Genomic DNA, 15,203 nt, shown 5'->3' with positions numbered 1-15,203 from the left:
TCTCTGTGTTCAGAATGTTTGGATTGGGTTTATTTCAGTCTATAGGCTTAAATGCATTTGTGGAGAATACTTTCGAATTTCAGGCAAATTCGCAAATAAGGTGCTTCTGTCGAATATTTTGTCCCCCATATCAAGATTCTTGTGCTTATATCAAATTCTCTCTAAGTTGTAAAACATGCAAACATCAATAAGCTAAATGGTGAGGTAATTTTCTAAAATGTTTATGGCAGACCATATGAAAGTTGATATGATTCTAATGTATATTAGATGCGATATTCAAATGAATGAGATATAGTTGTCAAACCAGATGTCAACGCTGGGCTTTCCTCATACATTCTCTTCAAAGTGCAGCATATGTTATCCATAGAAATCCATCCATAGCAATCAGTACAATCTAGATTATTATTTTTTTTTTTTTGTCTAATATCACTTCATCTTATCATTGTTTTGGGGTTCTGTCTGCTGTGAGAAGTGAAATCAGAAAGGGTCAGCAGAATGCCCAGTGTCTTACGCCTCCACTTTAGCAGAGGTGCAAAAGGCAGGGGTGTGGCCCTTGGAGGGTGAACAAGTAGTGCAGTTGTTGCTGCATCTACTGGAACGTTTACCAGTTTACATTGGTGTTCCCCTTCATGATGGATAAACCAACATGAATGCAGTTAATCTTGTCGTTGATTTTGCTCGCTCTGTCGCAGACGAGTCTCGTCAAAGTAAGAGAGAAATCATGAAGAATGATGATACAGCTTTCAAACATACTGTGGTTTGTGTTTCTAGTGCACATGCCTTTCTGTATTTCTGTGGTGTGCTTTGCAATCTTGTGGAATGTGGAGTGGCTGGGCAGTAAGCCCTTGATGCTTTCAAGGACATTCACCTTTCTGATTTCACTCTCACGGTCTTCATCCAGTGTGTTCTTTTGGTTTCCATGTTGTTATTATTACTTTTTAATGAATTCTCTTTAATCTCGTTGGAAGTAGTTGGTCAGTCGAAAGCAGAGATCGTAAAGAAGGGAGAGGAAAAAAAAATACTCAAAGATGTAGCTAGAGGAGTTTGAGATAGCCAAGGAAGGAAGACATTGAAGCCTCCCTTCCATCATTTGCTGTTTTCAGATAACCTACTAACAGGACCCAACGCTACGTGGTCCCGACAAAAGAGTGAGTGGGGCAACCGGGCTCTGAGCACAACTGCACCATTTGGCATCGACCAAATGCCCTACTCCGTTCCATCCCCAGGCAAGCAATTGTTCACCCTGTCTCAAGCCCTTCTCCCCCCCCCCCCTCCCCACTTTTCAGCCCCTTCTCTTCTTGCCCCTGCCCTTCTTTCCCCACCCATTCCTTGACCCCATCCCTTTCTTGACCCCGCCCCTTCCACTTCTCTCCTTCTCCCTTTCTTCCACCTTTCTTTGTCTCTATTCTGTTTCTCTTCTCCTTCAACTCGTCTGTCTTTTTCATGTCGCATCTCTAATCTGTCATTCTTTTCTTCATCCGGGACAGCGCAGCTACACGCGACCAGAGCAGTCAGTATGTGCTCTTCAGACCCCACAGCCACTTGAGTATAAGGGAATACAATTTATCAAAAAATATAGGAAGATCGATAACTAGGAAATGATGAGTTGATACCAGTGTTATGAAGAGGTAGGGGTGAGGAATGGGGTGATTTGGGGAAATGACTTGTAGCAGCTAGAGACCAGTCATCTACTGATTGATCCAATCAGTTTCCCTCCACCTTTTCAGGACTGCCACCTCAAAATGCCTTTTTACTTCGCGCACATAAAAGTCGCCATTGATACCGGGAGCTTTGTGCTCTCTTAACTCTTCCTGTGCTTTGTTCGCCGATGACACGCAGTTGTCTCGAAACTAATCGTCAATTAATCTGAGATTACCTAATCCCCCTAATCCCTTGGTGTGTCACCATGGCCTCCTTGTTGGACTGATGCACATCACTACACCTGAGTGGATTTGCTAATCTACTACGAGGTCGAGTTTAGATGAATTCCTGAATGCAGATGAAAAAGTTTAGAAAGCGCCCTCGCACGTAAAAGGGATAAAATTTTTCCAGCTGAAAGTTGTCCTTCATGGAGACCCCAGGCTTACATCAGAAAAAGCATCCTACTAAATTTACTGCATCTGCAAGCCAACCTCCTTTTTAACTATGTCAAATCCAGAGGAATAAATTTGGGCCAGCAAAGTGACCCTATCTACCAATTTCGCTACCACTTTCACTTAAATTCTCTCTTTATCTGTTTATCTTTCTTTACTGACTGTCCCTTTCTGTCTATCTGTCTCTTCGATACCACAAACCAGATCCTAAATATTCTTTTTTTCTTCCATGTTTATCGCTCCAATCCGTATTCATATCCTCCGATTAGATTGCAAATGTTTGAAATACTTAGTAAGTGACAGTGCTATTTAATGTATGATGAAATGTGTTTATTGTAAGAATAATAGAGTATGGGGAACAAGAAGAAAGAAAAAGATCATGCTTGACTGTGATTGGATCAACTGGGGTACTCTTTTAACTGGATTTGCTGTGTTTGGTATTTGATGATTAACTTGTCAGTTTGACGATTTCGACACTAACAAGAAACACTGCCGTGCCACACTACACCACCACACGATTTGATGTGATTGACAGTTTTGTGTATGTTTTGACCTTTTCTTGCGTTCATTAATTTGATACAGTTTGATCCGTTTACCTCTGAGATCTTTGATATATTCAGATTTTGGTTCTAATCGTACTGACAAGATACTCGTGTCAAGCATTTTTCTTTTAATTGATTTTGACATATATCCAGGCTCGAAATTGTTGACTTTGTGTCTGTAGAGAGAGTCTTGCCTTTATTTTTTTACCTAATATGATGTCAGATTTGTTTGAAGTTGGCACCCAGCCTTGTTCGTGTAATGGAATGGTAATGAATTTGACACTCGTATTATGAAACTTCGGAGCACAAATTTGTCCGTAACCATTGCAATTCCTGGTCCCTAGTATCATCCAGCTTTATATGCCTTTTTTGTTGTAGAAGCCACATTGTGGTTAGCAAAATATAACATGTTGGGATTGCATTATGAGTGATAATTTTTACCTTGTTTAAAAGAAACTGTGACTGTCATTGCAAATAATATTCTCCAATGGTGGATCATGCAAATTGGGTGACTTATCGATTATGCCGTGCATCTTAATGTTTTCAAACTTGAACTCTAAAACTTGAGTGCCAAATGTGTGGTGATAAAACTAATTGTAACAGAGAGCTACAGGAAAAAAACAAAACAAAATAAACAAACCCAAACAAAATTTCTATGTTGCCACACATTGCAGTGCTGTAAATTTGATGTAAGCAGACTTCAAATGGAATTGGTAATTGATAACAGGGCAACAATTCCATACTGTGTATTTCATGGGTTGCAATGAATTGCGTAGGGAGTAGGATGATGCATGTGGCTACCTGAGCAGTATGATGTAGTTGGAAGATTTGTTTGATGACTGCACGCATGAATTTTTGCATGGTGCGTAGTATTTACTGCTGTCATATGACACAATTTTATTAGCCTGACTGACTACCAGCATTGTAGGAAAGAGTTCATAGGATGCTAAGTGTACGGATGAAGATCTGTCGACAGTCGCGTGATATTCATGTTGGCCCTCGCATCTCTTTCCTGGCATCAGGTGCGGAGGTGAAGTACCGCAGTGGTTCCACCTCGTCCAGCACCAGCGGCTCGGGCTGGGGCTCCAACACCCTGTTCCCACCCCGCAGCCTGCGCAGCACGGCCTACATGGAGAAGAGTGCCCCCGGACGCAGCCGCCTCCTGGAGGACTTCCGCAACAACCGCTTCCCCAACCTCCAACTCCGCGACCTCGTCAGCCACATCGTGGAGTTCTCACAGGTCAGACTTGGGTCGGCTAAATCGCTGTGATCTCGCCAGTACTGTGGCACCTTGCCTGTGTGACTCTGGTCAAGTGTTTTACGCTGAGTGACCCTTGATTACAAGTTCAAAAAAGGGCTTTCTTTATTCTTGTCAAGTAATCGTGGTGAAGCATAAATCTTCACACTGTGACAACTTATCAATGTATGATATGTTACTGGTTTCTTTCTTTAGAACTTATGGGTCGTGGTCATGTGGCAGATCCCAGGGACTGGAATTTATGTCCCCAAAAACTCCTTTTCCTCTCTCCTCAGCACCCCCTCCTCTCTGACAAAGTCCCCCAACAAAGTCTAATACATACATGAAGGAAAATGTGTAATATGTAGGAATAGTTGTCTTGTATTTGTTCAATTAATCAGTAAACTAGTTCAGAGCTGAGAGAGATGAAACTAGCCGCATAAGACATAGTAATATGCAGGTTAGCCAGTTGACTCTGAACTCATCTTGTGTTCATTTCTAATGGCTGGAAATTGTGGAAAAGGACCGAGATTTCAAACCAACAGGTAGCTTTTACTAGCCAGCTGATGAATCTTAAGAGTAAAGTAGCATTGTTTCAGGATAAATCCAATTCCACCTAACACATTTCATTTGAATTCAACACTTATCTGTCCCTCTGGATTTTATACAGGACCAGCACGGCTCCCGCTTCATCCAGCAGAAGCTAGAGCGTGCCACGCCTACGGAGCGCCAGATGGTGTTTAGCGAGATCCTCGGGGCCGCCTACAGCCTCATGACGGACGTCTTTGGCAACTACGTCATCCAAAAGTTCTTCGAGTTTGGCCTGCCCGAGCAGAAGCAGGCCCTGGCCCAGCGCATCCGGGGCCACGTGCTACCCCTGGCCCTCCAGATGTATGGCTGCCGCGTCATTCAGAAGGCCCTGGAGTCTATTCCACCAGAACTCCAGGTAAGAAACATTCTCATACTGTATAAGCTGTTATTTTTCGTGAGGGTCTAATTTTCGCGAATTTTGCGAATCACAATTGGACCAGGAATTTAACAACACGTGAAGATGTCACCATGCGCTAAGGTTATTGTATGCTTATGAAGGCCTCTGTGTCAATTTGCGAAAACAACATCTCGTGAAAATGTCTGTGAGCTCCTCATTTGTGAAAATATCTGTACGCAAAAATAACAGCGTATACAGTAGTTGTGAAAATGAAAAGTCTCACTCCTTGCTCTACTAATTTTGGAGCTTTATTAGATCAGGGGGGATGTGTAATTAACAAGTAAATTAAAACAAATTGTTTTTTTGTGGTGAAAATGACTTTCTTACTATCATGCCATTACAGGAACAGTAGTGATACATTTATTTTGTTCTAATCATTTTCTTTGAAGACGAGAAAATAAAGAAATGGAACTGATTTCTATGAGAGAAAAGTTATGCCATTTTCCTGAATATGAATTTGCTGTGACTGCATTTGTCAGTTCTGTCACCCTGCCAGAATTTTGTTGACAAAGTAGAATGCAGCAGGTGGACTATTTTGATGATTATCACTAATCAGGGCCATTCTGTATTTTGTGTGTGTACAGGTGGAGATGGTGAAGGAGCTCGATGGACACGTCCTGAAGTGCGTCAAGGACCAGAACGGCAACCACGTGGTGCAGAAGTGCATTGAGTGCGTGGAGCCCCAGGCCCTGCAGTTCATCGTGGACGCCTTCCGCGGCCAGGTGAGCGGCGCTGAAAGCATTGCCGAACAAACTCTTCCAGAGAAACACTGAGTTCCTCTCTCTCTCTCATTGTCTGAATCGCGGATTTATTTCGTTTTTCCCACGTTTTTGTTCCAAGACGGCAAAACCCTTGCCTTGCTGCCTTGCTTGATGCATGGAATGTAACTCTTCATCCAGTAGATTGCGTTTTGATGACCCATGTCCATATTGAGGTTGAACAATTGTTTGCTGCCTCTTGTTACAAGCCATGTACTTTGCAGTGTTTTAACTTGCAGGGATTTTGTGAAATTAACGACTTTTGATATTATTTTATTATGTTATTATTTATTATTTCATTATATGGATTTTGACTCGTGAAAAATATTACCTCCCATGACATATAAAGAGTTTAAATGCAAAAAAAAATGATAATTAACTGCCATTTTCAAAGTTTAGTAAGTAAAGTCATCAAATAAAGTAAACTTGAATTTTTTCAGTGTTACTGCACTTGATACATGGCAAGAAATATCTAGATAGTAGATATTAGAATTATCACAATTATTTTGATTATTTTCTTTGTTTTTTAGCATCTTTAATTGATATCTGATTAAAAAAATGAAAATATCAGTTTTTGTATTTAAACTCTTGATATATTTTCTCCAAAGTGAGAAAACACTAATGTCTCTCTTGAAGATGATACTTAATTCTAATTCGTCACTGTGGTTCTCAGTTGTAAAATCAACCACTTGCCAAATTATCTTTCAAGTTTTGACGCAAAACGAAATATCATGCTTGTGAGATTTATGGGCACATGCGGTATGCGGCGTCGACACTCGCAATTCACCACCGCTCAAGTGTTACTCATTCTATCATTCTCATTCGGCAGGTTTACTCGCTGTCAACCCACCCATACGGCTGCCGTGTCATCCAGCGCATCCTGGAGCACTGCATCGTGGAGCAGACCAAGCCGCTGCTGGACGAACTCCACCAACAGACAGAGAGCCTGGTGCAAGACCAGTACGGCAATTATGTCATCCAGGTAACGCCAAAGAGTCAGAAGATGCCAACTGTTACTCTTTTGCTATATTTTGTAAATTTTTTGGGGTGGGGAGTGAAATAATACTGAAGGTTTCATTGAAAATGCTGTTATTCCCCAAATCACATTACTCCATATTTGTTTTATTGCATGTGAGGTAGAAATACCGTTTTTCCACCAAAAATATGCCTTTTCAACCCCATATGAATGCTGCAAATTTTTTGTTTACAAAGTTAGCATCCCGGAAGAGTGCCTCAGTGGCTGCTGCAGTCAAGCAATTTGGCTGTGATTCTTGACTTTCAAAAAGAAGAAATCAACTTTTAAAGCTGCCTTATTTGTTCTAATCTCCCATCAAAGTCTATTTGAAATATGGCTCTTATACTGTTAGAACTTATTTCATTATGCTTGTAGCGAGTGTCCAATGCTTCCGTAGCGGACATGTAAAACAAAATCAGTTCTAATAAATTCCATCAATCAATTCTAACTTATCTCTGTATACAGGGCCCAACATTGGCAGTTAACCAGTGGCTCGGGGCCACTGAAGATCAGGCCCCCAAATTTAAAAAAGGCTATCATTTGGTGGCCTAATTAGGCAGCTAAAATTAAAAATGAATTTTTATATTTCCTATTATTTCGGGCCAACAAAAGTTAATGTGCAAAGATTTTAGTGGTCCAAATGGGTCACCATGGAAAAAAATTTATGTCAAGCCGTGATATGTATATAAATCATAAATGTGTATTTGAATTCATTTACATGTACTTTTTTCCCCCAATAGCATGTGTTGGAGCACGGTCGGCCTGAGGACAAGAGTAAGATAGTGGCAGAGATGCGGGGGAAGGTGCTCGTCCTCAGCCAACACAAGTTTGCCAGGTAGGTGTGGTCATTCCAGTTTGTACCGTGCCGATTGTCTTTTGCTGTGTAACACACGCTCACGCACAGACTTTGCAGTCCCATAGAGATGAAGGGTTAATCGTATTTCTTAAAGCGCTTTGGATTTTGTTCCTGGTTTGGCAGTTGGACCCTTGCCCATACGGGCATTTGGGCAAATGGAAGAGAATATTCCCCGTAGCTACCTTTGCCCGAACTAGAGGCCCCTTCGCATTGTCTGAATCAAATCACTCTGAGAGCAATCACGTAAAAAAAAAACGTTTTGGTCACCACAGTATGATGTGTGTTTGGTGGTTGCATTAGAATAGCACACAGGCGATTCATCTTTCACAGCTCGGGCTCTGTTCGGTGTGCCAGCACCTAAAGTCCACAAATTTGCCATATTACAGATAAGAGAAGACAAGACCCTACCATGCTCTGATGGACAGACGAGCACTGTCGTATGCCTGTACGTATGAATGTTCTCAGGGTGACGAGGAATGCTGCAAGCCAGTGATGATGTGAAGTTAAACACACCTGGGCCCTGTTTCATAGAGCTGTTCGTAAAGTTACGAACAACTTACAAGCGAATGGTGATCAGTTCTGATGTGCTATACTCATTAGAATTTCCATAATTCAGCACAAGAACTGATCACCAGTTGCTCATAAGTTGTTCGTAACTTTAAGAACAGCTTTATGAAACACCCCCCTGGTAGCATGGGGATGCATGAGTGGCTGGATGCATTTGATGCCCACTGGGGCCACTGGGGTACATTCAAAAACTACGAATAGCACTGGTCAGGGAATATGTGCATCGAAGCGTACGTTCATCAGTAGCTCATTGAGTCGACCCCAGTCAAGATTCTGCAGCTGTGTGCATACTTACACAGAGATCAGTGATAAAGCCTTACACACTTCGGTACAGGGATTCTTGAATATGTCCGAATCGGACCAGGCTTCCCACTTTCATGGTATATCCATGCTACCAGGTTTTTTAAAAGCGCAGTACTGATCGCATTTCATGCTACATGCGTATCAGATTTGTGCAGTGCAGGTCTTCTTAGATGAAAGTTGCCCATGTTGCTCTTTCTCCTGCATTGCAGCTATTGCGACGGAATAGCTGTTGTGATTATTCTAAAGAACGGTAATTTGTTTCACTAGTGCATTCACAGTAATTTGATTTCATCCCCCAACAGCAACGTTGTTGAGAAGTGTATTACCCACTCATCGAGGCCAGAGAGGGCGCTCCTTATCGACGAAGTCTGCTCCTACAATGACGGGTAAGCTCATCTTTCTCCTCACATTTGCTGTAAATGCCATATATTCTTTGCGATCTTCTCATTCTTGTGAATTTTGCAAGTCAACTGAAAATCAAAAGTTCAACCAGGAGAAACATTACTTTCCAAAAGACAAATGCAGAGTGTATAGTCTCTGAAGTGTGAAATCACTTATTTTGCTTCTTGAAAAAGAGCAACAGTAATTTCTCATTCCTTTGCTGTGCTTCTCATTTGCAAATTAAACCACTTGCAAAACTGTTTACAATTGCTGATTTTTTGTAACATATGCTTGTAGGATGTATGGCATTTGCAGTATATTCCAATTAGAATAGATGTATATGTTCTGCCAGGATATATCTTGTATTCATGTATACAATACGCCTCAGAAGAGGTGTATATCTTCTAGCAGAATATATTTTGTTATTATTTGTGTACCCTATATCCCATTAGGTTCGTATCTCTTGTCAGATATATCCTTTCTTTACTTTAATTTTTACTGTATCCCTCTGAAGAGATACATGTATTTTCTGTGAGATATATTATGCAAGCTTTCTGAAACATTTGATGTACAGTAGTGTAGTAGTACTGCTGTGCACACTCAGGATCAGTGAATACAGTAATTAATGAATGGCCTGGCATGTAGATGTCTAAACACACTAGCTAGCAATTAATATGGTACTCATGTTATTAGGGTAGGGTCATGTAAACACTTTCTGTAGAGTAGGGTGTTTTTTACCTGTTACGTGGATAAAATGGTTAATCGGTGAAATCTGCTGTGTAGAGTATTGTACATCACAGTTTGATGAAGGCATTACACCAAATGCCCAGTAAGTGAGTGCTCTGAAAGGGGGGAAAATACTGATATAATGGACTCTCGTCATCTAAAGCTCCTTTTGGACAGGTGGAATCGTTTTGTTGTATTTTAGTTTTGTAATTTCAGGGTTTGAACGACAGTAAATTACAACAAAACTGTGAAATATGGGGGGAATGATGAATTATTCTGTTACCATGAGCATTTGTTAGAGCAATGTTCTATATGACGAGTGTCCACTGTATTAACTCACTGTGTGCCATGTTTGCATGCCCAACTCAGTAGATGGCTTTGCCAACTTCGCATATTGTGCTCAGATGCACAACTACACACAAACCGATTGTTTTGAACACTGGCCATTTGCAAGAAGAATGGCCACAGCTTTTTCATAAAATTTACTTCCCATCACAGCTTGCAATTTTCTCTACAACTTTGCTGTACTGCATTTGTTGCATAAACGCATGTATAGAGAGTTACATGGCTTTGAAAACAGGATGTTTTCCAAAAGCCCTTAAGCGTAGCGGTCTCAGAATACGGAGGCACACGGGGGGTTTGCACCTTGGCACACAGAGAGTTAAAGGGATCATACAGTTTTGGTTGAGAGGTAATTTTGGGTTTCTAACATTTTTTGGTGAACTAATGAGAAACCTCTTATGAAATATGAAAGATCATGTAATTCTATGAGGAATTCAACGTTTATTTGATGAAAATTGGTTTTGAAATGGCTGAGATATCCAAAAAAAAACAGCAATTCTAATAAAGTGTGGGACCCACACTTTATTACGAATGCTTTGTTTTACTTTGTTTTTGGCTGTTTCAGTCATTCCAAACCTGATTTTCATCAAACAAACTTTGAATTCCTCTTAAAATGGTATGCTCTGTACTATATCATAAGTATTTTCTTGTTATCTCACAAAAAGTTAAAAGCCCAATTCTCATCTCCACCAATACTGTACTATCCCTTTAATGAAAGTTTTATGAATACATGTATTAGAAAGGGGAAAATGTTGTAAAAACCGTGCATGCTCAGGGTCACTCGGTACACCCCATGGCCTGGCTGATGCATCGGACACTGTAGCACAAAAAGTCTCTATTGCTGTCTGTGTTAGTCCTCACAGTGCCCTCTACACAATGATGAAGGACCAGTACGCCAACTATGTGGTGCAGAAGATGATTGACGTGGCCGAGCCCAACCAGCGCAAGGTCCTCATGCACAAGATCCGGCCGTACGTGGCCTCGCTGCGCAAGTACACCTACGGCAAGCACATCCTCGCCAAGCTGGAGAAGTTCTTCATGAAGAACAACGACCTGGGCCCCATCGGAGGACCGACCAATGGAACGCTGTAGATACACACGCTCCCACATATATATCACCTACAGAGAGACCCGACTTTGAAACAAAAAAATTCTGAAAAAGTACCAAAAAAAAAGCAAAGAGAAAACTAATGTGGATATACCTGTCAGAAAAAATACAAAAAGGAAGAATTGAGAGAAAAAATTGCATTGTATATTGATTTCCACACGAATTCATAGCTTTCAGTTAAAACTAACAGTGACAGTCACCTACTACTTGTATCTGTAGAGAGCAAGGCATTTGCTGAGAGTAAACCCAATTGATCGCTGTGGCCATGTTGATTCAAGTTTGAATGTTTGGGGAAAGCCAGTACCTTGCCCATTGTCTTATGTCATACTGGAAGACGTGGAGTGTTGATTCGCCGAAATATTGATATATTCCTTCCCCCCTCCAACCCATCTTGCTGTAAAACATAGCAAAATGATTACATGGCACACGGAGCCTTTCATCAGGTTGAAATAGACAAACGTTCATCTTTGAAACTTGCCACTTTTGCGTGCCGCATATCAAATTCTTAATTTTAGATCCTTCAGCCGAGTCGTCTCCCTGCCATTGCAAACTTTAGGTAGGATGCAGCAAGGAATGGCCAACCCATACTCTTTTCATAGAAACGGTAGAAACTTGACGGGATGTCTGCTAGCAGTCATCAGTTTTCTGGAAGCTGCTTAACGCATGCACATTTATATGTCTTTTTTACCTCCACAAAACAAAGCAAAACAGAACAGAAATGTAAAAAGATAGTAAGAACACATTTGCGAACGTTAGGTGTGGCACAAATTGCAACGCTTCCTTCTTCTGCCTCTGCAGACATACGTACTCCTTCCGAAGACCCGCGGCCCTACTTCGGCAAGTGCCTTGCTCTGAACCTGTGTCACGCTTTGTGGCTGGGCATCACTGTGGACGGCATAAGCCCAATGTTCTTCCTCTGTAGCGGGGCAAGATGACATTGATTGTGCGTCGCTCAAAGTGAGCCAGTTCCTTAGATTCAGTAAAATAAAGAAAGGATGTCGACAGTCAACAAAATAACAGCTCTCCAGAAACCTTCCGCCATGCACTTGCATGAAGAGGGTTGGTTTGGGACATCATTTCAGGTCTAGACCAAATCGTGATGGTGATTGTCACCATTTCCGCCCTGTACTGTTGGCTAGCAATGATTCAGCAATGACTTCTTTTGGTTGCAGATAGGCAGATAGATATCTGCTTATTTCCGTACACTAGGCCTCTTTTGCGATTTGACCTTGATCGACCCCGTGTAGCTGCTGAGCGGAGACAAGTGAGGTCGTTCAAGAGTCAAGTTCAAAGGTCAGATTTCCTGCAATCTTGCAAAGAAGCTATAAACTCAAAATCGCAGAGTGCATACCAGATTCTGTGCATGAATTTATGATGGTTGAGGGAGGAAGAGGCAGTAACCTCCGTGAGAAAGCGATGTCCATTTTATTTTTTCTCTCTCTCTTTTTCGTGTAAACATTTTTGAAGATGTATATGATCTCAGAATTATTATAGAGGCTAGAATTAGGGGCTCCTTGTGAAAAAAAAAATGCCCAGTGTATTAACATTGTATTTAGTCATGACAATTTTTGCTGTGGTCTTTTTGCTTGTATTGATGCTTAACCAGTGGTAGAATAGGCCAGCTTATGTATACTAAGTGGACTGGTGACAAACTAGTATAGCTTTTCATTTTCCGACATATTTTTCAGTGACCGTTGTATAAGCATGGACTATGTAGATATCCATCGTATGTACTGCATGAGTATTTGTAATTTGTAATTATGTGGGATTGTAAAATGGAAGTTTGAATATGCTCTATTTGTATGATAAATAGTTATTTTATGTGCATTGGATATAGCTCTTCGGTTATATTCACAGACCTTTTTCTTTCTCTCTCTCTCTCTTCTTTGAGTGAATTTTACTTTGCATGTGTATGCGTAATGGACTGCAATTAGCAGTTATATATCTACTGTAAATTGGCTCAATCTCTTTGATAGCATTTTTTGAGGGTACAAAGGACTTTTGCTGATTTCTTAACTGTGAACACAAATTTTAGTCCTTAACAGGATAGATTGTGATACCCAGGTTCAGAGTGTGCACTTGAATAATATTTCAGTTTATGTCTGATATTTGTTGTTGTTTTTTTTTTAGAGTGTCATACTTCCCATGGTAATGAGAACAACTATTAGGATGGACATTTTGTTTCATGGACATAAAAGGATTATTTTTATAAACATTTTTAGCAGAGTCCAAGACATGCCCTACCCTTGTTAAAACAGAGATGCACAAGAAACCATCACACATATTGTTTTTGGTTCCTCAGCACAGACATCACCATATCTATACGTGGAAGGGAAACGTGATATTTTTGTTTGACGTAAAAGTGACGCCTAGATTTTGCCCCCGTCGGAAAATTTTAAAGAGAGCGCGGAACTTCACAGGTTTCACCAAGAAGAGTGGGAATACTGTTCACTTTATAGACCCATGAAAGTGAAGTGGACGATTCGGCAATGTTTCAAACATTTGATAGCTGCAAAAACTGTTTTCTTTTTTGTCTTTTGTTTTTTTCTCTTTCCATTTTATCAGAACCCTGTCTTACCCTGTGTCTTCCAAAGCGTGCCTTGTAACAGGCCACATCCACATAATGTAGGGAATATTTTACATACTGTAGATTTGTGTTACTATGGCAACGGAGACCCATATGTTTATGTAATTATTGTAATATAGAGAAGAGTACATATTGTAAATTTTTTTTTTCCTTTTCTAATTATCGAGAAATCCATCCTGATGTGAAAATATCGGCTCGACGAGCTCTCCCCGTAGAGGGGTGTCATCCTCAGGGTCACACAATTGACGACTTGTACAAAGGGACGCAGGGAGTGGACGGATGCGGCGCTTGAGTAGCGTCTGCGACTGGACTGTGCACATATCTCCGTGATCGTCAGAAATCTAAGCAAATGTACATAGAGCCTAAACCCACTACTCTCCCCACTTCCGAGACGCGAGTGTTTATTGCCACCGAACGGCAGTCTTCTCCTTTGCTCCATGAATACTAATTCTCAATAGTCTGAAAAACCGGAAATCGCCTTGTTCACGGGGATCCACTTTAATTCTTGCCATCTTACGTTTAGAGGGTGATACAGTATGCAGCAAATGGGGGGAGAAAAAAGAAAAGAAAAGGAAAGAAAATGGATATTAAAGCCGGCACTACAGATTTTAACGGCCTTCAGAAAATGTCCTGGTACTGCAGAGTGCAAATTAGATTTTATATCCTCACTCATCTGGTTAGCCTGGTTGATGTCTGGTGTGTAGCACTCTGCTTCCTCAGACATCATTGAGGGTGGTTGATTGAGATATACCCTTTGAACCACTGAGCCTTGGTGGCTTGGGCCTTTGGGCATCATCCCGTTTCAGTTACCAAATACAACATTTGCATACTGCAAGTGAGAGAAATGAAGATGTGTAGTGTATGACATGAATAGGGGGAGGGTGGAGGGGGCGAACACTGCAGTTTGTAGACAAGACAGATGAACAAGGCGTTACAACGAATTTCACAGACTCCGGAGCACCCTAGAATCAAGGTGTTTTTCCCCCCAATTAATCTGTAAAATGTGTACAGTGTATGGATAGATAGACAAAAACTTTTTGTGCCAATGTTGTCGGATATGTGACCGCAGTGTACAGCGAAAGAGACATATATCAAGCTCTGACTTTGGGTCAATATGACACTTCCTTGATTTGTAAAAAAAAAACTACCCACTTTGTAAAGGTGACAGTTTAAAAAATCGACATATGTACAGTTTCACTTCAATTTGTTACTCTTTGAACTTGTAAAATGCTCTCATTTTTTTTCCATTACAAATTATTCTCTTTGTACAATCAGGCAATTTCCTTTTTGTTTTGTTTTTTTTCCAAGTTTTTACCTCCAGGCAAATTATGTATTACTAGGACACCTCTGCTGCCCCCCAAATGGCTGATTGTGAATGAAAGTCATACTTAGTGGAGAAGGGATGTCGATCAGACATTTGATGGGAGCTGTGGGTTACGGAATTCCAAGGATGGCTGTGTTATTGCGAGGCAAACTTGATAAAGTTCTTCTGTCATGTTCAGAATTAAAAAAGAAACAACAACAACATGCAGAGGAGATAGTGAGCGAAGAATAGGGAAAAAGTGGGCAGTGGCATTGCAGTGTTGAAGGAAGGTAGGGCGTAGCCCACCGTCATATTCGAAACATTGCTGCGCAACGGTGGAATATTTTTCCATACACATGTCAATGACGAGAAAGATTTGGTGTTGCGTATCTGTAAT

General features: G+C 41.0%; 1 protein-coding gene across 1 annotated transcript in view; it reads left to right on the top strand.

Annotated features, from left to right (window-relative positions):
• Positions 1 to 12,732, top strand: part of LOC139736429 (pumilio homolog 2-like) — a 35,376-nt gene extending 22,644 nt beyond the window's left edge. The window contains exons 16-23 of the mRNA XM_071647181.1: positions 1,104 to 1,226; positions 3,658 to 3,875; positions 4,543 to 4,818; positions 5,445 to 5,582; positions 6,448 to 6,600; positions 7,374 to 7,468; positions 8,662 to 8,745; positions 10,672 to 12,732. Of these exons, the coding sequence (XP_071503282.1) occupies positions 1,104 to 1,226; positions 3,658 to 3,875; positions 4,543 to 4,818; positions 5,445 to 5,582; positions 6,448 to 6,600; positions 7,374 to 7,468; positions 8,662 to 8,745; positions 10,672 to 10,900 (1,316 nt within the window). The 3' untranslated portion in view covers positions 10,901 to 12,732. The remainder of the gene's footprint in view (positions 1 to 1,103; positions 1,227 to 3,657; positions 3,876 to 4,542; positions 4,819 to 5,444; positions 5,583 to 6,447; positions 6,601 to 7,373; positions 7,469 to 8,661; positions 8,746 to 10,671) is intronic.
• Positions 12,733 to 15,203: the final 2,471 nt, after the last annotated feature.

The sequence above is a fragment of the Diadema antillarum genome, unplaced genomic scaffold (genome assembly GCF_040938485.1).
Source record: "Diadema antillarum isolate AM-2024a unplaced genomic scaffold, OU_Dant_1.0 seq00000647_RagTag, whole genome shotgun sequence".
Lineage (NCBI taxonomy): Eukaryota > Metazoa > Echinodermata > Echinoidea > Diadematoida > Diadematidae > Diadema > Diadema antillarum.
Note: the sequence above shows the minus strand (reverse complement) of the source record. Positions and strands in the feature narration are given on the sequence as shown.